General features: G+C 37.4%; 1 protein-coding gene across 2 annotated transcripts; it reads left to right on the top strand.

Annotated features, from left to right (window-relative positions):
- Positions 1–1,851: 1,851 nt before the first annotated feature.
- Positions 1,852–21,412, top strand: LOC105669208 (uncharacterized). 2 transcript variants are annotated; one of them, XM_067352995.1, is made up of 7 exons: positions 1,852–3,497; positions 13,128–13,811; positions 16,727–16,898; positions 18,170–18,231; positions 18,307–18,439; positions 18,626–18,737; positions 18,845–21,412. In XM_067352995.1, the coding sequence occupies exons 1-7, from the start codon at positions 3,407–3,409 to the stop codon at positions 18,944–18,946; spliced, it is 1,356 nt and encodes a 451-aa protein (XP_067209096.1). In that variant the 5' UTR covers positions 1,852–3,406; the 3' UTR covers positions 18,947–21,412. The 2 variants fall into 2 exon arrangements, with proteins under 2 accessions (XP_067209096.1, XP_067209095.1); XM_067352994.1 differs by having other exon boundaries at positions 18,623–18,737.
- Positions 21,413–23,149: the final 1,737 nt, after the last annotated feature.

The following is a 23,149-nucleotide window of genomic DNA, read 5'->3' as shown; positions in this document are numbered from 1 at the left end:
ACTTATTATAATTTTTATTACTGTTTATTTCGTCCGGTTATATTTTCGTCCCGTAAGTTTTACGCATCATTGGTTTCCACTTTTTGCAGTCCTTCAGAGCGTGGTCGATCAGAATTGTAGTCTTCAAAACGTTTAAATCAATATTTGCAATTATTGTGAGACACAACATCTTTGCCATAAGCAGTACAAATCGATTCGCATGCTTTGGCGAAATTTCTTTTTTTGGCACTCATACTGAATGTAATATCAAATATATACTTATATAATAAGTATATATAAAATCAAATATATACCATTATATAAATATATAATTATATAACTTATAGTTCATCTTGTTCACAATTAATTTGTGAAGTTATGTTTATCGTTTGCTTATATCATATAACATTTCGAAAATCTTAATGTCAATATTTCAAAATCATAAAAGAACGGTAACATATTTCAATATTGAATAATTTCTCTAAAGCGATAAAAAACAAGACTAAAACTATTACATAGAGTTTATAAATAAAATCCTTGATAGAAATGCACATGATCGATATAATAGATTTATTTTTCATGTATTTGCACATTTAAAGCTAATAGTATTGAAATTATTATAAAATATTTTTATATTGTGCTATTTTAATTTTCGAAATTTTATTTACGTGAAAAGTAACTTTACACTTTGCAAATTTGATTGTGCAAGAATACATTGCGTCATCTGTTCATATCGAGTCATAAAAAACGAAATCAACAAAGCGTGTATGTATGTCAAAAATGAAAGAGAACGAGTGAATAAATAAATGAGTGAATGTAAGTGTGCACAGTATGTGTGAATGCACGAAAAAATGTACAAATAATTGCGGCTCGAATATCATAGATCATGTGTATTTTTGTTACATAATTTAATTAATTATGTGCCGCGGCTCTTATAATGAAGTTTAATTGGAATAGTTTAAAAATACTGCTCCAATTATCTTAAAATACATATACGTAGATACGATCAGACAAGAATAAACGCAGCGTCGATCTCATTCATACATTAATTTATTCAGTTAAAGATATTTTATTTGCATTTCCACATTTATATGTTTGTTTGTAGCACTATTATAATATTTATTTGCTCCGAATAATAATTATATTTTTATAATTCTTTTGAAATTTGATTAAATTTGTGCATAACTAGATGTTAGATAGTAAACTAGATGTAATAAAATAATCATTCAGTAATTTTTGAACATTGTATGATCGAAGCAGTGCAAAGTGAAATGTAAAGAATAATGTAACTATCGTGTATTCTATAACTGGACACGAATTTTTGTTAATTTATATAAAATATAAATACAAACGGCTGTTAGCAGCTATACCTATTTGGCCGATGCTTACAACAAGATTCGACATGCATTATCCGAATTTAATTCACAATTTTAAACTGTTCCTCTTTTAAAATTCTTATTTTGTGTTATTTTAACGCGACCGCAGTGAGCTCAGATCCATAAATTTGCTAAGCCCAAATAACTGTGCGGTTCAATCATCCTTGCGGAATACCGGACATGAGTGTCGATCAGTGTCGGTAGCGGCATATAGCGGCGTATAGCGGCAATTGATAAGTCGCTGCGATTAGTTTACGTGGCAAACCCACACGAGACAATCGTCATTCATCGCTCGCCGCTCGTGCTCTCCTCTCGTAAAACGTAAAAGTGTAAAGCAACATAGACAGGCGTGTTCTAATACGAATTTTACTATGACCATAGATCATAGAAGTTCGCCGTCATGAACAGACGCCTTAAGCTAGATGGACACACGCGGACCAATCGCATAGCCGCCTCATGAATGGCGAACGGAAGGTGAGATCACGTGCCAGTTGGGAAGCATAGTAACTAAAGTTGGTACAAGTGTCAGTGGAATATCGCTCGACCAATCGAGGCGTAGCGTTCGAGTTGTCCGACAACTTCGCCTGTTAGCTCGTGTAACGCAGAGCTTGAGCAGTCGTCGATCGACTGTTCCTTCGTAGTCGGTTGTAGTTTGCGTCTGACTGTACGAGTTGAACTGTCGTGTGATTGTCCGCGAGGGCCCGTCTGGGCCCACCTAGACGACGTCAAAATTTCGTTCGCAATAGACACCACAATGACATATTCGACTACGTCGTCGACAACGAGTGTTCCTGGAACAAACGCAGCAACGATTACGACCGAAGCGAGAATCACGACGACGTTAGAACAGCACACTCGTTTACCACGATAGCGCGTTGCTGCTGGAGTGTCGAATCAACACGACGACGACTTTCTTTTGTGACTCTCGATACGAATGTATCGTCTCGCACCTTCCAAACGAAATACATTAGATATATATATATGTGCGTGTGTGTTTATACGTGTATATATGCCCGAGTTCCAGAAAGCGTGCAGAAGAGGAATACGAGCAAAACGGCGACACACGTGAGGAAGGAGAACACGCGACCGTGGGAGGAACAAGACGTGGATACCTGAACTGGTTGCACACACATATCTCCGCGGCACAGAGGGAAAGCGAGGTGAGAGAGAAAAAAGAAGAACGGTTCGCGTTCAGGCGGGCGCCATTCGGAAGTAATAGTGTCAAAGTATCGCCGTCCGCAAATTTTTTTTCAGCGAGCTACAGACTGCTAATAAAGTGCGTGCATCTCGAACGTCAGTGGGACAAGTGAGTGCGTGTGCCATCGTCAACGTGTGTCAGTGTGCAGTGAAAGAGAAAGAGAGAGCTGTCGCGCGGGCGTTTACTCGATTCGTGCCGTCTCTGTCCAACCAGTCAATTCGCGAGGCACTACGGCGTGCTTCCTTTTCGCTCTTGCAGCGTAATCGCGACCGCTCGTTCCGCCTGTTCGCTGGAAAAGTTTTCACTACTGCGACACGCGTACACCACGCATATACGTGTGCGACATATACGCGACGTAACGCACGACAGACGGCTGGTTACTGCTGCTGTACGTGCCGAAACGAATTGTATCGAAAAATCGTGAAAAAATTCTCATATAATGGAGAGTACCGCGTGTGTCGTAGACTGAAGCGATCGGCTACGAATCTTTCCGTGTGTATCTTTACGGAGAAGGTGGAGGAGGAGGTGGAGCAGGAAGGAGGAGGAGGAAGGAGGAGGAAGAAGAGGCGGCGGAAGACGACGAACACGAGAGAAAAAGAGAGAAAGAGAGAGAGAGATTAGGTTAGGCTAAACTCGCATTACCGCACCACCCTCCGCTCTCCTTGCTGCGGCATCAAGGCGCTCCATCTCGCTTCGCGCATACCCGTTTCCATCTGACTTGTACGCATCTGAGGAACGAAGACGGTGTGACGGAAAGAGAGAGAGAGAGAGAGAGAGAGAGAGAAAAGGAATCGAGAAGAAGGTAGACAGTACGCGTTTGAGGAATCCAAGGAAAAGCGGGAGAAAAACACAAATGCCGATCACCGGTGAAGTTTTACTCACCGAGTCCCATCACGTATCCTCCACTGCCACTGGCATGTTACGTTTCATCGACAGACTTTCAGGTTAGTATGACGACACAATTATTGCACGAGTACACATCCGAATCCGCGCGAATTTTTGTCAGCGAGGCGCGTAGTCTGCATCGCGACAGTTTGACGCATCAAACATTTCCGCTCGGGACCAAATCAGACGGAGAGACAAGATGAGACGGGACACGCACACATACACACAGTGACTTTCTTTTCGCTTCTACCGCCGCAACGTTCTAATGGGTTTTTTTTTATTTTCAATGAAAATAAAATCGAAAAAACTGTAAAATTTACTAAACAAACCAACGTATGTTTAATACATAATTTGCTTTAAAATATAACGCTAATTGCGAGACGTTGTAACGCGTCTCGCAGCCCTTTGGAGATTAAAAATACTTTAATTACTTTTAACAATTATCAATGTTAGTTCGAAAGGCACTAAGAAATGCGTTGTGTTATATTTTTGTGAATTCACGGGGTGGACTAAAGGTACAACACGAGTCTATGGTGCGCTGTTAAATGTAAACGGACGTACCGAGCCACGTAGACAGAATAAAAAGGACAAAACTAAATGACGACGCTGTTAGAGTTTGCGCGAGACGGTATATGTCTAGCGATTATTTATTTTTTCCTTCGACCTTCGTTACTCCTTGGATATCCGCGATGCATATCCATTTTTGTATTCTGTTATAATCGATTCGGGCAGTGATAACAAAACGATACTTCTATCACGTGAAGCGACTCACACATAAATGAAAACAAATGTTTAATTTATGTAGAAATCAATGAAATATATCGGTTTGACAAGAATCGCTACTGCGCTTTCGTCCGATTTTTTTCTCGGAAAAAAGAATGCACAAAGCTAAATTCTTTGATATGATCTATTAGAAAGAAGAATATAGATCAAATTAGTAGAAACAAAAACTTCCTGTTATTGATTTATTTTCCGTTTATTACTAAAAAATATTGTGATGTACTTCCAATTGTCGAAACTAGGAGAAAATACTCATAAAACAAACATCCAAAGTTAACTTTGCCGTCGTAGCAATTTTACACTCATTTATAAGTTATGGTACAATGAAACTATTATTACATTTATAGAACTGTCTTATTTACTCTATACATAATGTATGTATTTTTTATTTATGGCACTTGATAAATCAATGAATCGACGAATTTTCAATTTACATTATGTGTGCTTTTGAATGAATGAAATTACGATACATTCATGACGATCATTGACAAAATCGAATCACTCAAATTTGTTGATTTTAGGTAGTTGAATAAATTCAATAATTGGTAGATCGCATAATGTTACATGTCGATATTTCATATCGAAATTAACATTTTCGTTGTACCGCTGTTTGAAGTGCGTGAGTGAATCACCTAAATACGAATTGAATATAACTCGAATTACAATCCGTGTAGATACATACAATAGCCAAAATACAAACCGATTGTAAACAATAAAGTAAATATTACACGAGAAAGAGAGAAAGTATGCATAACATTCATACGGCAATTTATTGATAATTCTAGATTATATCGCACATACTTTCAGTTTAGTTCAGTTTAAACTGGGTTAATTGTCTTATTAAAACTCTCAAAGAGCTTGTGATCTGCAAATTTAAAATTTAATAACTAAAGTTTTCAAAATGTGTATTTAAAAGTCGGAATTTTTGCTTTTACTAATGTTCTTTATTGTTAACTCTTAAATATATTCAAATAGAGAATAATACAATAAAAAAAGAAAAACAGATGTAAGCAAACTAGACGCGCATGTGAATAATCGTCTAAAATTTTACACAAAGCAGTCTGAAGCTTTTTTTAATAGTGTATGAATTTATCACGCATGATTCATGCCGATGTTAATTTACTGGAGTATTACGCGACAAATTGCTTGAGAAAATCTATTAACAGATTATTTAAATGCACATGTACCTTTTAGACTTCATTAAGAAGAATAAAGGAGAATATTCTTGAGAAACATGCTCCATTTGTTCGTGAGAATAAGATCGATATAAGTATTAAGATGCGAAATCAAAGATTAACACCGGTATAATTTCTAATATTCTGTGCATATCACAAAAAGGCTTTTACATCGCATTTTTATTGCCACGAATAATACATGGATTAATTTGTGTGTCTGTGACAATGGAATTTTGAATTCAGCGAAATAATATAGCTCTTAATTTCCGTGCGAAAGCACAAAATTAATCGCGAATTCAAAGTTTAGCAGTTTGGTGTTTAGCGATCACTGAGCAAAAACTAATTTTATTTTTATTAAAATGGATAATTTATTATTATCTTTCGATCATTTATATTTACAGTTGTCGAACAAACAACATAAAAATTAAGTTTTATCAATGAACGTAAAATTTAAAAAAATGTATAAATATGAAAAATAAGTAAAAAAAGTTTTTGGATATTGTTTGAAATAAATAAGCTACGTTTGTACAGCCCCCGCTGCTTCCACCTTGTAAAGAAACAAAACGAATAGCCAAAAAAAAGTTATTTATGAACTTTCACATCTTGAAAATTTCAAGTTCGTCACATTAAACAGAAATTTAATAGTTTTTGTGGAGGGATTGAATGTACATTGACTCAGTCTTGTCATCGTTTAAAAATAAGAATACGAATCGATTTTAGCGATAGAAATAGAAGCAAGTACATGTCCCAGTGGTCGGATATGTCTCAATCTTTGACCATATATTGAAAGACAGCTTAATAATAAATCTTATTTATTCGAAAGTGACCAGTGGGCATTATTTTATTTCGTTAGCTGGATTAATGAACTGTCGGATATAGATATTTGACTCGCGCGTAGCGGCGCATAATGAGCCGCTTGACGTGCATAGACGTGCCAATAGGTGGCAAAGGGGCGCGCAGGAGGGTGCCGATGCAGTTTTGGGATAATATGACGAAGATCGGGAAGCACAAGACGATACGAGGGCAAGAGCTTGGGGCAGACATAGAAAAGCCAGGTGTTTCGTAGTGTAGCATAGGATGGGTACACCCCCCTGTCTGCCTCTTTATTCCCTCCTTAAGAGACCAACCGTTCGGCTTGGGCCGGCTCGGCTCGTTTCGCCCCCTCTCTGTCGTCTATCCATCAATTCTACTTACAGCTTACCGCTCACCGCTTTACCGTCACGGATATTTCGTTTTATTCAAACCTTTATTTGCCCACCATATTTTTACTTTTCGTTGTGCATGACAAATGCAAGTTTTAGCAAGTTTGAGCTCAAGAACAAACGTTTTGAGGGTTGGAATTTGAGTTATTTATCGTTTTATACCGAAAGACTCTGGTCTTTTGTTATTTTTCTCTTTTATTTGGTCACGTTTCTGCGAGTAATGATTTTTTTTTCACATTTTCTTACGCCACCATACTGTGCGGTCTCTTCACGTATTCAACTGCGCTAAAAAATTCCAACATTCTTCGGGTTTCCATATCCATTTCGATTTTACCGAGAATCGATATTTGACGTAGCACTTGTATTTCTAATAAACGCTTCGAAACTTTGAACGCTGGAAACGTGATTCATATAATATAGAAGTTTCAATACTTCTTACACGTGATTAAAAGCTTGAAAAAAAATACAGTCACATAGAATCTTGCGACTTTTGTACGCGCGGAATCAATAAAATCATCAAATTTTAATAATCGAGGGAATTCCATCGTGTTTAGATATTCATACATCACGACTGTTAGTAGAAATCCCAAAATACATTTTTGCTGATTAATTTGCTTGCTATATAAGTTATTGTTATAATATTTCAAACGCTTAGAAATGCTAAACTATCAAAAACAGTTGCTGAGTCACAAATAAGACATTCGAAGTTCACGCGTTCCGAATTTTGGTTTATTAAAGTTTAATACATTTAATAATTGTGCGATTATTGCGTGGATATGCTAAGAAAACTTGTAAAAATTTCTAAGTACTATTTACTCTCGACTCGACTATTTGTAAATATTATTTTTGTCTGCGGTTAAAATCTATCGTACCGACGATCAGAATAATGGATTCGTTTTTTAATGTAAAACAGCTTTCGTGTTGCAGGAAACGGCAGATAATCGATAATTATTATAATCACACAACTATAATCAAAGATTACTATAACCTAATGATTGTTACTACTGGTCAACAGTTTACAAAGAAACGTGCAGATGTATTATTATCTCGAGAAAATTCTTATTAATAAAGATACAATGCCATGCGTTAGAGAACGTTGCATGTTCCGAAAAAGTCGAAGCAATTTTAATATAGACAATTTGAAAGAAGAGATATACAAAATTAAAATAAAATTGTTAAAATAAAATTCTAGACATTTTTCGTAGATTACTAAACAGAATTTTAATAATTTAGCATTTCTAAAAGTACGAAAATTCAAGAAGAAAACGATTATGGCACAAAATTGACAATTTTACTTTATTTTATTTATTTGATTATACTGCAATTGTCACTGTTTGCATCATCTGTTTTGTGGAAAATAGCTGAAATGGAAAGCATGGACTATATTATCGAAACATTCTACTTTTGCTTATACCGCAGCTGCCTGTCGCAGCTATTGTAGCAGACCGACCCAAGTCTCATCCAATAATGCTCCCGTTCATCAATTTTGATCCCTGTGGTTCTTTCCATTTCATCGGAGCAATTACCGTCCGTGTGATAAGTGATTGAAATACTTAAAAAAGAATGTTACTTTTCATAACTTGCCATTATTATTAGCAGTACTTTGAAATTACGATGGTGCAGTCAGCCAATTTTCAACGATTTACTAATTCTATTAACGCATGGCGAATTTGATCCAAATAGTAAGCCAGAACGTTAAAAAATAATTTGCTTATCGAACAAGAATGGTAGTAAAATACTCCCACGAAAAAATTTGAAGATAAATCTATATATTTTATTTCTCTCGAATATCTTCCTAAAATGATACAATATTGGTAGCGTAGCGGTAAAATTGCAGAATTACGAGTTACGTCATGCGTCGGGAGATAGTCGGGCGCAAGCCACACACCATACACTTTGTAGCGTATAAATGACAGGACAGGCGATGCCGTCGCATACGCGGAACATTTTCGCAGACCGATCAGTTTTTGTGACGAGAAGTGATCGAGAAGCGCACGTGTTTTACCGCCTGCACGCGCGCGGCATGCACGACAAAAAAACCATAATCGCGCACAGGAGGAACCATCTGCGGTTTCGAAAAGCAAGATGCGGACCATGTGCCGGCTGCCAACGATACTCAGCCTGCATAGCCGATCGCGTCAACTTGACTGCTCCGGATCCGCCTATATTATATATTACATTGACGAAAAATCCGTAAAAAAAAAAGACAAAAGAAACGTTATTACGGCAAAGTTGCGATAAGACTTGGAAATAATGTTTCTGTTGAAAATGAAGCGAATACGGAACGATCAATTACGAATCCGATTTAAATTGGTTTTACTTCATCTTCTTTTCTATAGATTAATACAGTCTGATAAATCGATAACTTATCAAATTGAGATTTTGTAGAGCACGATGAACAAACAAGATAAAGCAACTAAGCTCGATGTAAGTCTCAAAGTCTTATCCGACTTCTGTATCGCACACTTTCAGCTTTCATGCCTTTCATTCAGTTTTAATACCGTATGGCAGCGCGCAAAAAAATTTGCGTGAGAATACAGTGAAATCCGGAAGTAATTACGCGCAGTAACCGGCTTTTGACGCAATCGTGCGAGCATGAATAATATTATATCGCTTACAGTTTCCACTAATACGTCACTCATTTGCGATTAGATTTTTTTCATTCCGTTATGTTTCTCAATTACGACAAATACACGTGAGAAAATAATATTGTAACGTGATAACACGCCAAAATTGAAAAATATGCCACGCACTATACGCGCCTTTGTCAGTCGCATCGCCAATTAGGTACGATAGGTCTCCTGTCCAATAAGGCTAAAACTGTACGCATGCGATGCTTGCGAAATATATAGAATTTCCTTAGAGGAAAAACAACTTTCTTAATCATCTCGGCGACCATTTCCACGAATTACATGCGACAAGGTGTGTGCTCACCTCGTGCAAAAACTTGTACGTTCCTGCGACTGTGCATTTTCGTATAACATTCGCAATTCGTCATTGCTTTTCACAGACGAGATTTTGGTCGAAGAAAAATATCGAAGAGTGTACTAATTAATTTTAAATTTTGCTAATTGCTACATTTGCTATTTTAAATTCCACAATGTTTACATCCCAGGTAGATTCGAATTTCACATCGCGAAAACTCCCGAAAATGCAATCTTTACGTAAATTTAATTTTATAGAAATCATTTTGGGTGATAAAATATTTTGATTTCTCAATACTCAATATTATTGTCACATTGCAATATTGCGACATATTCCGCTGATATTTCAGTGATAGAAGCGAGCGCATGCTAGAGCCGACGGCGGGGCGACCAGGACGTGGTCGCCTCGCGAGTGAGCGTTGCGAAAAAGCAGGTAATGACGTTGAAGTGCATTCGGCAGCTGCTCGCTATGAATACCGACATGAATACCCGCGGTGGACGAGGTGGACATGTGTGATCCGTCTTTAGGCTCATGACCCCGCCTATGAGTGCCTCCGAGCTCTATCGAGTGGAAAAGATACGTCCTGTTCTAGTCCGGCGTTATATTATCGAGAGCGCGTTGCTTTTTTATTCGTATCATCGATCGGTTCCCGACCCTTCCACTCTTCTCGATATCCGTCTCAATTTCTCTTTTGTAAAAAGAGAGCAGGGAAAAGAGAGAGAGAGAGAGAACGAGTTGGATGGTCTTCGAGAACTTTTGCAATCAAAAGTATGATCTTTTCCGTATCCTTCTTTTCAAGATTACGGATTTTTGGAAAACGTGTGTGTATTTGTCTAACGTAGAAATGAAAGAAACAAGAGAGAAAGATTATTATAAGCGGTTTTCTCGCGTGAACGATCATTGATTGCCATAATTTAATAAAGCACATGTGAAGAGCGATAATCAATTAATAATTATAGATTACGTCGATGATTTCTGTTGATGGAGTTGGTAGATCCAAAATCGAGCTGCGTATTCACGTGCTTTTCATCTTCTTTTTTGAAAATTACTCATGGAAATACATCCACTTAGTGCCCGGTAAAAATTTGATCGCAAAATTCGAGTTCCTGATTGATTAAAATATAAAATTTCATCAGAGTTTATAAAATATAAAGCGCGTGAAAGAAGAACATTTGTATCTTTTTTTGTTCTCTCCATGTCGACATATTCAAACTTATGAATTTCCGTGTTTAGACGAGCCACCGCAGCTGGTAGCGGACCGGTCTCGCCGGTATTCGGGACCCTTCTCTATCCGGAAAATGTCCGCTCCCCTCTTCTCCCCGTCCGCCGGTAGCTGCAGCTTTCAAAGGGCACGTGACTAGACACGCCTAAGATTTCTCGCATATATATAATGTCCTTAAGGGTCGCTATCCGGTGATACACACGGTACAACTCGCGCGCGGTACGCAACGATACACACAACGGCGCCCTGTCGCGATTTACAGACATTCGGAATTTTTGTCATGCTTTAAGCGCGGTTGCCACACGCGATTCTGTAATCGAAAATCGTGATCGACGGTGAATAGGGGAGATGATATCAATCATGCTTATTTATGCGAAATTTATGCGAAATCAAATTATTCCAATTATCAGTATCGTAAAAATTTGTATGCGACTTTCCTCGAAGAAACTTGGCTTATAACGAGGAATATCGTATTCGCGGAACATTGAATTTATTAATATTTGTCGTATTATATCTCTTTTGTTCGCATCATTAAATTTAGATTTCAGTATTTCACACAAAGAGCTGTAATATTTAAGATAAATTTTTCAAAGAGAACAACCGCTCGTTAAAATGGTCGATTACTCCTCAAGGTAGCTAGCGTATTTGTAAGAGCGGACGTTGCGCTAAGCGTGCAATTAGAAAATAGCCTAAATTCAAAGCGATTCATGAATTAAGGGTTATTTCGCCGGGTAGAAAACGACGAGAAACTCAAACTTAAACTTGAGATGTGACACGACCAGCAGGGAAATGGCCAATTATGAGGCGGAATGTAGGTTGTACTTAAAGTAATCTCTATACTGGCTAAAACTGCGCTCCGCTCTTCATCGCCGTCACTTACTTTCCTGGAGAATTGCACAAAGTTGGTCTTCTGTACCACTGAACGTATAGCACGAAATATAATAGCATCGTTATGTTTGATAAACCAAAGGACATTGCCATACTCCTCATTGAATATCGGTTTCATTGTTATCCGATTGTTCGGCAACCTCAGAATTGCTGAAAGAAAATACACGGCTTTGTTATTTATGAGATAGTGAATTAATTTTTTCTCAGCGAAATAATCGAGCAAAAAATAATTATTTAAGACTTGTTAAATCGCAAAATTCAATATTTTAACAATTGACTTACGAACTCACGACTTACGAAATGTTAATATATCGAAATGATATTAATTATTTCTATTAATATGTCATTTTCATATATTTATTTAGCGTGAAAGATTAATCGTCTGAGTTGCCGAAAACTCGAAAGAAGGTGACATCGCAATGATACTTTTAACGTGTATTCAAACATTTTTCGTGCATTCATAATTCATTTACAACATATTTAGGACATCTTTCCGTCGCTTTCTTAGTTCGGCATTGGGCTTTGAAAGGAAATGTAAAAAGTGTCTCGATACGGTGACTAGTTGCAATTGAATATTTGAACGGCAATTGACGTCACACTTGACGTAGGATTTCGCACTCATGCATATCACAAATAACGCGTCGTACGCTTGGAAAATCATTTCGATAGTTTCCTTCTAATGACAAGTTGGTTCGGTATCTATTATTTACACAATCCGTATCGTTCGTCATAAATTAAAGTCGGATGATGAATCATGATAGAAACACGGCGCGCGATTCTCGATAAGATTCTTCAAGAAAAGGTGTGTTACATTTGCGCGGCGCATCTGATCGCTTCGCTTGATCGTAATATTATCCATATTGTAAAGCACACATTATATTCGAAATTTTTACAATGCAACAGCGATTATTGCGTACTTGTTAGAAGTCTTTAGCGGATTTGGAAAATTATTCTGATGCAGACAACGCGCGCGCACTAGATTTGATTAAACACAGTATTCACCACGTTTACGTTTAACAAAATGAAAGAATATGCGACGGCAAGCGCTTGAATCGAAAATAGCCGAGTGAAAATTTTCTCCTACTTTCGACTTGCTTATTTATAGAATTTAGAGAATTGCAACAAGTTTAATTGAGATATGAATAAAGTTTCCACTTTGCGTCTCTAAGTAAACAGTAAACGAACGGTATCCGTATAAGATTCAACGATTTTAGAAACGTAGGCTGGACGGAAAAAAGTAGTTGAAAATAGTTTATGTTAAACATTTGAAAATGGAAAAGAAGGAGGAAAATAGGAGAAAAGTTTTGATCGAAGCGAGTGCGTCCTATATTGAAAATTGAATCCGGGCCTCCCGCGGTATAGCAGCAGCCGTTCTATCCTGCTGCCATCCGTCCGTCTAGTGGGGTGGGCCCGGTGCTTCGCTTCGCTAGATCCCGAAGTCTTCACCCGAGATAAAACACACTATAAACGGCCGCCTGGACGGGTATCTGGTTTCAGGGAAGCGGCGGCACGTGCGCCGGAGTCCTGGCCCAGATGGTGGAGCCCGTGCTGCCGAGGAAACGCAAGGAGACCAAGTTAACGATACGAGATACAAGGTGGGAGGGATAGGAGCCGAAGAGATTTGTCCGCCAGTGGCGAAAGTCTGCTGTGACGATAGTAACATTATCAATCGTCACTATCACTCGCCGACACCTCACTTCCACCATCTTCATCACCACAGTCATCGTCATTCATCGTTTCGACAATATCATTATCGGAGGGATACCAATGACGAGAATGACAATGACGGCGAGTGCGAGGACGACGATAATGACGGTATCGGCGACGGCGACGGTGATGGCGACGGCGATGGCAATGACGCCAGCAACGACAAAAACAATAAAGATAATGAGACGTGTCTCGAACGTTTCCATTCTCGTCTTCATCAGCGATTCTACGATCGGCGGCGATACTGCAGAAGCGACATTAACGCTCAAGTCGACGTCGACCATGTCGAGGTCCATCGAACCGAGACGACGGCCGTCCATCCTTTCGTACGAACCTCGCCTATCGCAACCGCGACTACTACAGCCACTACCATCGCTAACCCCTCTGTCATCACTGCCATGGCGAAAGGATGCAAAATTCCGCCTTACCTCGCGACGTTACTGCTTCTTTCCTACACTCTCTTCGGCATAGCAGGTTGGTCATACATTGTTTTTCCTCTCTACAAACTTTTAAGTATATAGACTTGTAATTAACTTGTTCAACAAAAGATACGTTTCAACAACATTGTTCGGTGACGCGATATTTTATACAACATGGTTCAATTTATATAGTTTAATTTAGCTTGTTTCGTAAAATTCGTAAAATTTCTTTCTTCAAAACTTTGCATTTTCTACTTGAATTTTAAAAGTGGTGAGTTTGATTCAGTTTTGTTTAAAGATAAATAACTCGTAGATACGAAGTACTATTGTAAAATTTAAAAATCGATAAATGTGACCATAAGCTGGGTTCCTTCAAAAAGGGTTATGTATATTTACCAAATGTACTAAATTATATTTAAACCCTTTAATTTCATTTAAGCCACACGTTACAATTTCACGGTCGTTGTCTGTTTACCAGGAGCAATAATAAAAAGAAAGAAAAGAAAAGAAACATACCCGTGGAAATAGCGTGTACTTAAAACGAAGGACTGCCATCAAGGATAAATTCTTGTTTCGCATTACACGGCGAATCAGTCGCTCGTGTTGCGTTCTTTCCCATTTATTACGCTCATTGCGCTACAATCTTACAATCTGTCGTTCTCGTTCTCTTTCTCTTTCTTTTTTTTTCCTTTACGACGCAAAGGCGCTACCATGCACCGAATGCTTTCGTGCCAAGTAAAACCCTCGTCCTCGCGACAAAGCGTTCATTTTATACGCGACTTACGCCAGACGCGATGCGAGCAAGTATGTGTAATATAATAATACTTGCGCGCGTCACGTTGCACCTGGTCCCGACGTAAACCGTCGAGATAATCGACGTAGAATATCGTTATCCGTTTTTTTCCTCTTCCTCACGCCTCTACTCACTTTGCGCATTACAATTACAAAGATCGTTCCGCTAACATTCGCATATATGTCATATATGAGTATAAAATGTGCTTATTTTATCGCACGCGTCTGCAAATACATCTCTGTCGAAAAAACAACAGTCAAAATTGCGCGTGATTGGCATGTATAATACTTGTAAATTTATCAATGTAATAAAAGTTCTTCTGTTTCGTAACGATTAATAGCGGACGCTCTGGCTCTTTCACATACTCGTTATTTTGGAGTTGCTTATACGTTGTTACAAGTTTTTCGCAAATATAAATATTTAGATACTTGAACCTGCTGTTAAAACTTGCAGTTTTATTGGAAATAATAAAAATGGAAAAAATAAACTATTGCATAAAAGCCTGATCAAACACTGCCGCTTGCCAGATAGATTAGAACATACACGTGTGCGCGTGTGCACACGGGCGCAGAGCATCGTCAGGGTGTGTAGAAAACGGCAGATTGTAAAATTACAACAGGTGACAGACAGCAGCCACGCGCGGGACAGATGCAACCTTTACCACCTCTGCCGTCCTTAGCAGCTTTATAGTCTCGCGCCTGCGAGATGCACGCACTTTCTCGCCTTCTCACCCTCTCTCGTTTTCTCTCTCTCTCTCTCTCCTCTTCTCGCTCGCTTAGGGTGGCCACCGCCGTATGCGTGGGTTGTTTGGAGAAAAAGCGAGGGTGTGAGTAGCGGAACGAAGAAGAAGCACGTCTATTCATTGTGCTCAACAAGCCTGGAAAAGCCGACAAAATTCCTAAAGCGCCTATTCATCCTATCATTCGCTTACTTTCTCGTGTCAATAATGGGGGGAGGAAATGTTCACATAGGATCATTAGTCGAGGTGGTCGTTGTATCTCTGGAGATTATCCACGTGTAAAAAGACAAAATATATAAGCATTTGGAAATTAATTGAAAAATTTGCCTCGACACAAGACTGATAATAACAGTAGAATTGTTCACTAAAATGCTATTTTTATTTTCGAAGCGGATGAACCGGATGAAAATGACCTATCTTGTCTTTTATAAAACATGTATCCGTTTCCATAAATATATTACGCAAAAACAGAAACAATGTATAGGTGCGCAACTAAGTTTCCGGGTTTCACACATGAATGGCGCTAACGATACATGTAGTCGATATACATGTCTAAAGTTGTGTTTTTTTATTAACTTGGACATCTGTCAACAATAACCAGTCATAATACCAACACATATTGCAACGCAAAAATATTTTTTCTAACAATAAAGATGTCGAGTTTTGTGCCAAATAAACAGCATTTGCGGGAAGCTTTGCTTTTCTGCTTCAACTTGAAAGAAAATGCAGCTGAAGCACGCCGTTTGCTTGAGAAAGCCTACGGCGAACATGCACAATCGAAAACTACTTGTGAAGATTGGTTTAAACGCTTTAGAAATGGCGATTTCGACACTGAGGACAAGGAGCGCTCCGGAAGACCAAAAACATTTGAGGACGCCGATCTGCAAGCGTTATTGGATGAAAATGATACGCAAACACAAGACAACAACAACTGATAAATTTGAACCATGCATTGCTCGAAAAACGGCCAGAATGGGACACGAGACACGAACGAGTGATATTGCAGCACGACAACGTTCCGTGCCATCGCACTTCCATCGTCCAGGACACCATCAAAACGCTGAAATGGGATCTGCTACCGCACCCGCTGTATTCACCAGACCTGGCCCCTTCCAATTATCACTTGTTCCGGTCGATGGCACATGGCTTAGCTGGGCTACACTTGGCCAATTTCGAAGAAGTGCAAAACTGATTGGATAAATGGTTTCGATGCAAAGACGCGTCGTTTTATCGTCGCGGTATTCATGTATTGCCAGAGAGATGGCAAAAATGTGTAGCTAGCGAGGGACGATACTTTGAATAAACCGTTTTTTGTATTTCTCTTGAAATTTTCCATTTTGCATTGATAAAAAAAAACCCGGAAACTTAATTGCGCACCTAGTATATACATTGTTAATAATATACGAAAGTCTAATGATTGTTTTATATCTGCCAACAGACGCCTGCTCATCGCGTTCGACGCCAAAAGCAAGACCGCCGACGACGACGGATCGACCGAACATCACATTCCACATGTATACATGTCCGCCGGATTACGCAGAATGGTATTGCTTGAACGGTGCCACGTGTTTCACCGTTAAAATTGTCGACTCTCTCCTATACAATTGTTTGTAAGTATGAAATTTTTCTCGCCGCGGAGACACGTTAAATTCCACCTGTGGAATTTTCGCAGCGAAAACTCCCGCAGACTGCAATATATTGTAGTCGGAATATTTGAAAGCGTCAATATATGCGAAAGCGCGTACAGGGTCAGGTATTGTGAATCAATCCGTCGGTTGCTCCTTACTGTGCCAACACGTTATGGCTGCGAACAATCGCAGTGGACGAAAAAGCCACCAAGGGAGACGGAACTGTTCGCGTCACTTTAATCTTTGACTACGGGACTTTGTCACGTACGTCGAAATTCCTGTTGGTTTGTGTTCAGCCGACACTCCCTACTGCTTACCGTACTTTTTCGGGTTACTCTATTGATTCGTCTTTTTCCTTTGTCCTTTTTATTTCTTTATTTTGAAAATAAATATTTTTTTGTATACGGATTCGTACTTATAGTTGACGTTAGAAGTAAATTTCAATATCGCGAAAGAAAGTCTATCGGATTAACATTGAAATAACATCAAAGAGCGGAGCGCACCGTGCTCGTTCAACCTTATTATTTCCCACGGTATTTTTGCTGCCTGGATCAAGTCACCTCCAGCCTCCTGCTTTTAGTGTCTAACTAAAATTAATTTAATAGTCACATTTTGTCGCAACAATTTAAATGTATACAGCAAATTTTACTAAGTACAGTCGAATTTTTCGTTCAAGATACATGTGAATTGTAAATTATAAACGTCGGTGCCAAGATTTATAATTGTCTAATAGAGCAATTTGCTGCTAATAAATAGAAATAGAAATTTGAAAAGTGAAAGAAATTTTGTGCAAAAATCAAAATCAAAACTAGTATCGTGAAAGATATCGAAAACTGAACGAAAATTCTAAATTGAAAGCAATAATTATCAGTTTTTACCTTCTTCAAATCAAATTACTGAAAAGGGAAAAGAAAACGTTTGTTTATTCTATTCTATTATTTTTTTTGTTTGCGCTTTTATAACGATATTCTAAACTAGATTAACAAAAAAAAAAAATACATATTTCGAGATAGAGACAATATTTTAAGATGGAAAGTAACAATTTAAATAGTCGCTTCTATTATTCAATGCTTGAATTTAAAAAGTCGACTTTTTTGTGTATATAGAATTGCTACATAATGATTTAAATAATAAACATTGCCATATTAGACAATCAACACTTGTACGAAACACAAATATGAGTTCAACAATACATATTTCATTTAAATATCGATTAATGAAGGCTTAATGAAGGTGATAATTTTGCTTCACAGATGCGCCAATGGATATATCGGGCAGAGATGCGAATTTAAAGATTTGGATGGTTCCTATTTACGTAAGTAGACTTAGCCGTCTTTGAAATATTCGCAAATTAATGATACAAAGTAAAAATGACGCTTTTTTTTGACAGCCTCGCGGCAACGAGTAATGCTGGAGACGGCCAGCATCGCCGGCGGTGCCACAATAGCAGTATTTCTCGTCGTTATCATTTGTATAGCGGCTTACATCCATTGTAAGCGAAAGCAGAAGGAATTGCGGTCGAGGTAATTGATAGTCTATTATTATCGTCATTATTTTATTCATAGCACGAATTTCGACGCATCCTGCCGATATTATGTGCCGGTATTATCGCAACTTTGACTTTTCGCGAGGAAGCTCGCGATTCGTTATCAGTACTTATTCTTTACTTACGACAAAATATTACATTCGACTGTTTTTCGTTACAGCAGTACCTGCGCTGACACGGTGGATGGTCCTGGCCGAGATCCGGAGTTAAGGCCGTTTAGCAACCGCAATCGGTCTCTTATGATTTTCATGGCCAAAAATCCTCCCAATAGCTCGGTGAGAAAAAACAATTGAAATAGTTTCTTTCTAGATTACAGTTTGGTGATTTGTAACCGATAAAGTAACAATAGAGTTTTATATCGTTCGGAATTGTATTTTCTCAGGCGATGGCGATAGAGCAGACGAGAATGCCCGGCTGGAATTCTCCAGAAGCGGAATCAATGAGGATGGCGTCTATCAGTGAAAACAAACATTCGAGTCAATAGCTCGTTATGTGATTCACGCCGTTCACATGCGACATCCTCTATGACGAGAATTCGTAATTGGCAACAGATATACGAAAGGATCGTCGAATAAACTGCTCTCGTAACTGGAGATAGTTCCAAGATACCTCGAGACAGCAACAGCCTTTGGTAGCTTTTAGTAACGAACTTGTTGGCAATATCCAACTATTTCATACGACGTGTGAATCATCTTAACGCGGTGCTGAGACAACGAAGCGAGTTGAGTATGTTAACAATTTTTTCAACTAATAACACGCACCGACATGTCATGATGATGTCAGCTCCTTTCGATCGTTACATTATATTATTATATCGAGACATTCCCGAATTGTCGCACTCGAGTCCTTTCTCTTACTCTTTTGATCGAAAGGAGAAATTTGTCGATTATTATCGCCTATACCTTCTAACGAGCATCGTAACGAATTACCGCATCCGCGAAATGGTAAAGATGAAAAAATCCTCGTGTGAAAAATATGATGTTCGAAAACATTTCCGTAGATTCTTTTTCGAGGGAGACACATTCGCAACCATCGAATGTTGTTTCCATGCGGACGCAAGCATCGCGTCTCATTGTCATCACTTACAAAAAAAAAAAAAAAAACACATGCAAAAGCAGTGCCTTTCTACTCTCGTTCGTAAGAAAGCAGGAGGTGTGCAGGAAGTAGCTACAGTATGCCTGATTAAGAAAGATCAAATGAAATGTTTGCCTGTCTTATTTAAATGCTAAAATCCGCGACGAGCGTTGTTCTATGTCAAGTAGCTAACCGTGTTACGAGCGCAGGACGCTGATACACGCTAATAACAAAATCCTCTCGCAAAGCACAAAATTAATAACCGAAATGCGCTAACAGTAAACGAGATAAAATCTTTGATGCTTGGTACGTACTGTCTGTACTGTCAATCCGAACGTTTGTTACTCGTGAAAGACTGATACGATTCTTCTCCGGGTAATAATATATATATATATATATCACAAAAAGAAATGCGTTCTATACCTCGCGTTCACTATAGAAGATTGATACAACTTTTACTAGCTTGCACTATATTCTTGTTAGATTCTTCCAAAGAGTTTTCGTAAACATGATTGGTCGTGCCATTAGTATCAAAGAATTATTGAACATATGTGTCTTATACGTAAAGATCTCTAAGATTTAAACCTAAATTAAACCTGACGTCTTATCAGAAAGCAATAGTTCTGTAAGCACATATGAAGCACGTTTTACTGCTTAAAATGCCATCTTTCTGTAATCGGTTAGAAAATTTATTGACGTCAGATCGCCATCCGGTGTTGTACTGTTATGTATTGACAAAATATTTTCTCAAAACACAGTTTATTCGTAACAAAATATTGTTTATTAAATCTTAGGCACACAATGACGTACTTAAAGTGAATAAATCTTCATTTCCATATCTGTAACCAAGTGCTAAAAATGAAAAGTAGAATACTCCATTAGAAAGTAGAATAGCAAATATGCTAAAATGATCAATTCAATGACTTTGTGAGCACAGTTGATAATCTGCTAATTTTATAATAGAAAAATTATAATTTACTCTAATTCTGCTTTACATGGAAGAAAGTTGGAAATTTATGACACTTTTGTCTCACTTGTCTCGTTTCATGGAAAAAACGAGACTGCTGAATGACATATATCATTCTGCAAACTGTTAATCCTAATTAATTTATCATTTCTAATTAATATTTATCTTATACATACATACACACTTGAAATAAGAAAGTTATAACGTACCCGAGTTGTTAAATTATTTGGCAAAACCGAGGAAAATGCTTCTATTGCCTTATCCTAATTCTAACTTATAATATATTAATCATGCATTGTTCCTATTGCTCGTCATTTATTTATTTTTTTATTAATTATAGATTGGCAAAAGCTTAAATTATTTTCAATTCTATGCACAAATGTAAGGACTGAAAGTGTATTTATGATTTTCCGTCCAATATTTCATTTCATGCACACTTTTTCAATTTTCAAATTACAGTTATTTAATTTACGATTTATTCAGCATTAAAAATGCTATGTTAACAACGTGATAAAATGGGATTAATATGTGTATTTGGAGACATCATGTGGCACGAGGCTGGGCCTCTGTCATTTCGTCTTAGTTTCTTGTAAATAGTAAATAAATTCTTCTATGTTAAAACAATTCAAGATTGTCGACAAAATCGACTGCAAAAAGAAAAATAGCAACACTTTCGTCGCACTATGTCACACTACGTTGCTCTATCGTCCTCCGGTACCTCGTAATATCATGCGATGCGATGCGCTTCAAAAAGATATCCGAAATACATATTTTTATAATTGCATAATTTGCGCGTTGAAAACACACTTTATGATGACAAAAGGTACTGAGCTTACTGAACGACGATTCAATGCTAATTTGTATATTTGTAGATATTCTCTAGTAAAAGAAAACTTTCCAAATGCTTCATTTTATCTTTTCCATATTAGTCACCCACCTGTCGCTCGTTGCTTCAAAATACATTTTATAATATTAGTAATAAATAACTTTCTCTATTCAAATTATTCGAAAATTCCTGCTTAGTGTAGAGAGGGGGGAGGGGGAGGGGGGAAGTGAGAGAGAGAGAGAGAGAGAGAGAGAGAGAGAGCGCTTGGAACATAAGAAATGAGAGCATGTGGCCTAAACGTTTACAAAATACAAATAGTATCTTATAATTTATAATGTCCTCATTAACGGAGTGTATTCTAATTTAATTTCCCAATATTTCATATTGTATGTGGTTCCTAATTTATTATTATTATTATTATTATTATTATTATTATTATTATTATTATTATTTTTATTAATATAATTAATTATTACAATTATCGGTTACTATTAGAAATTATTATTACATGCGTATCAATAAAACTATTTAATAAGGATTTGTTTGAGAAGAAATGTGAAATGAAGATAAAATACGCAGTGAATGCTGAGAGTGGAAAGCGGGATTGTGTGTGTACTGTATCACACCCACAAACCGAGAATGCGTGTGTTAGAACTATTGGATGACACGAAAGAAAGAAAATAGTATTTGTTTTTAGTTTGAGAATGTTTGATCCTCTAATTCTGGACAAATTTACTATATAATAAGATTCTCGCTATATAGCGCGTCGATATCTCGGAACTAGTATAGCCAATGTATGCATATATAGCTAATTAGTAAAATTGCAAATGTCCTGTATTTGCATATGTACATTTCCTACCGCTTCCAGTATGATAATATTAGTTATTGCAATTTTTTCAATCAACACAAATTATATACATATGTATGTATAAAAGCTAATTTAACTACATGAGACGTAGGCCACGAGAAGATAGTCTCGACTTTCTCAAGAGATAGGGGAAATGTACGTCTCATTATTATATTAAGGATCTTTTGTTGCGTACACAATTAAACGTCTTCTAATACAGCGGTCCTCTAATACAGAGCTAAACATGTTGATTATTTATGTGTTGTTCATGGACGAAAATGAACTTTGCAGTATTCGATTATGTAAATAGAGTTAAAGATCTCGGCGATGCCCAGGGAAAATAATTTATGTTAAGATCCTCGCATTTATATATTCAAGCGAATGATTTTCTGCTAATAAAACTATCATATCGCAAAAGCAGATTTCTGAAATGTGCACAAAACTATTCACGACATGAAAATTATTTTTTTCTCAAAATGTATTTATAGCACAAACAACAAATAGTATACTTTCAAATATGTCTTATTTCTAAAATTATGTGATATGTTGTATTGGTGCGTATATATGTTAATACACGCACAACTTTGATATGTTTTACTGATTTACTCCAATAAATTATGTGATAGTTTTATCAGTGGAAAGTTATTCGCATCTAAACATTTTTGATATCATAATTAAAAATAGTCTTAGTAAATATCGAAGAGTCTGAGACGTTGTTTCTTTCGTGTCATTCAATGGTCAATTTGTATGTTTTCTAATCTAATGCTTTTTCCTGACTCGGTCAAATTAGCGTATTAAACGAAAGCCTTATTATGATTTATATCGTATAAATTATCGTCATCAGTCATATAGAGCATTATGATAACCAGCTTGAAAAGAATACACTTAATGTGACTGATTAAATGTATCAATGATGGCATTTTAGTACATCAGACAGCGTCGCGTATTATATTCCGCGCGAAGAAGACGAATA

Source organism: Linepithema humile, chromosome 4 (genome assembly GCF_040581485.1).
Source record: "Linepithema humile isolate Giens D197 chromosome 4, Lhum_UNIL_v1.0, whole genome shotgun sequence".
NCBI classification, from domain to species: Eukaryota; Metazoa; Arthropoda; class Insecta; order Hymenoptera; family Formicidae; genus Linepithema; species Linepithema humile.
Note: the sequence above shows the minus strand (reverse complement) of the source record. Positions and strands in the feature narration are given on the sequence as shown.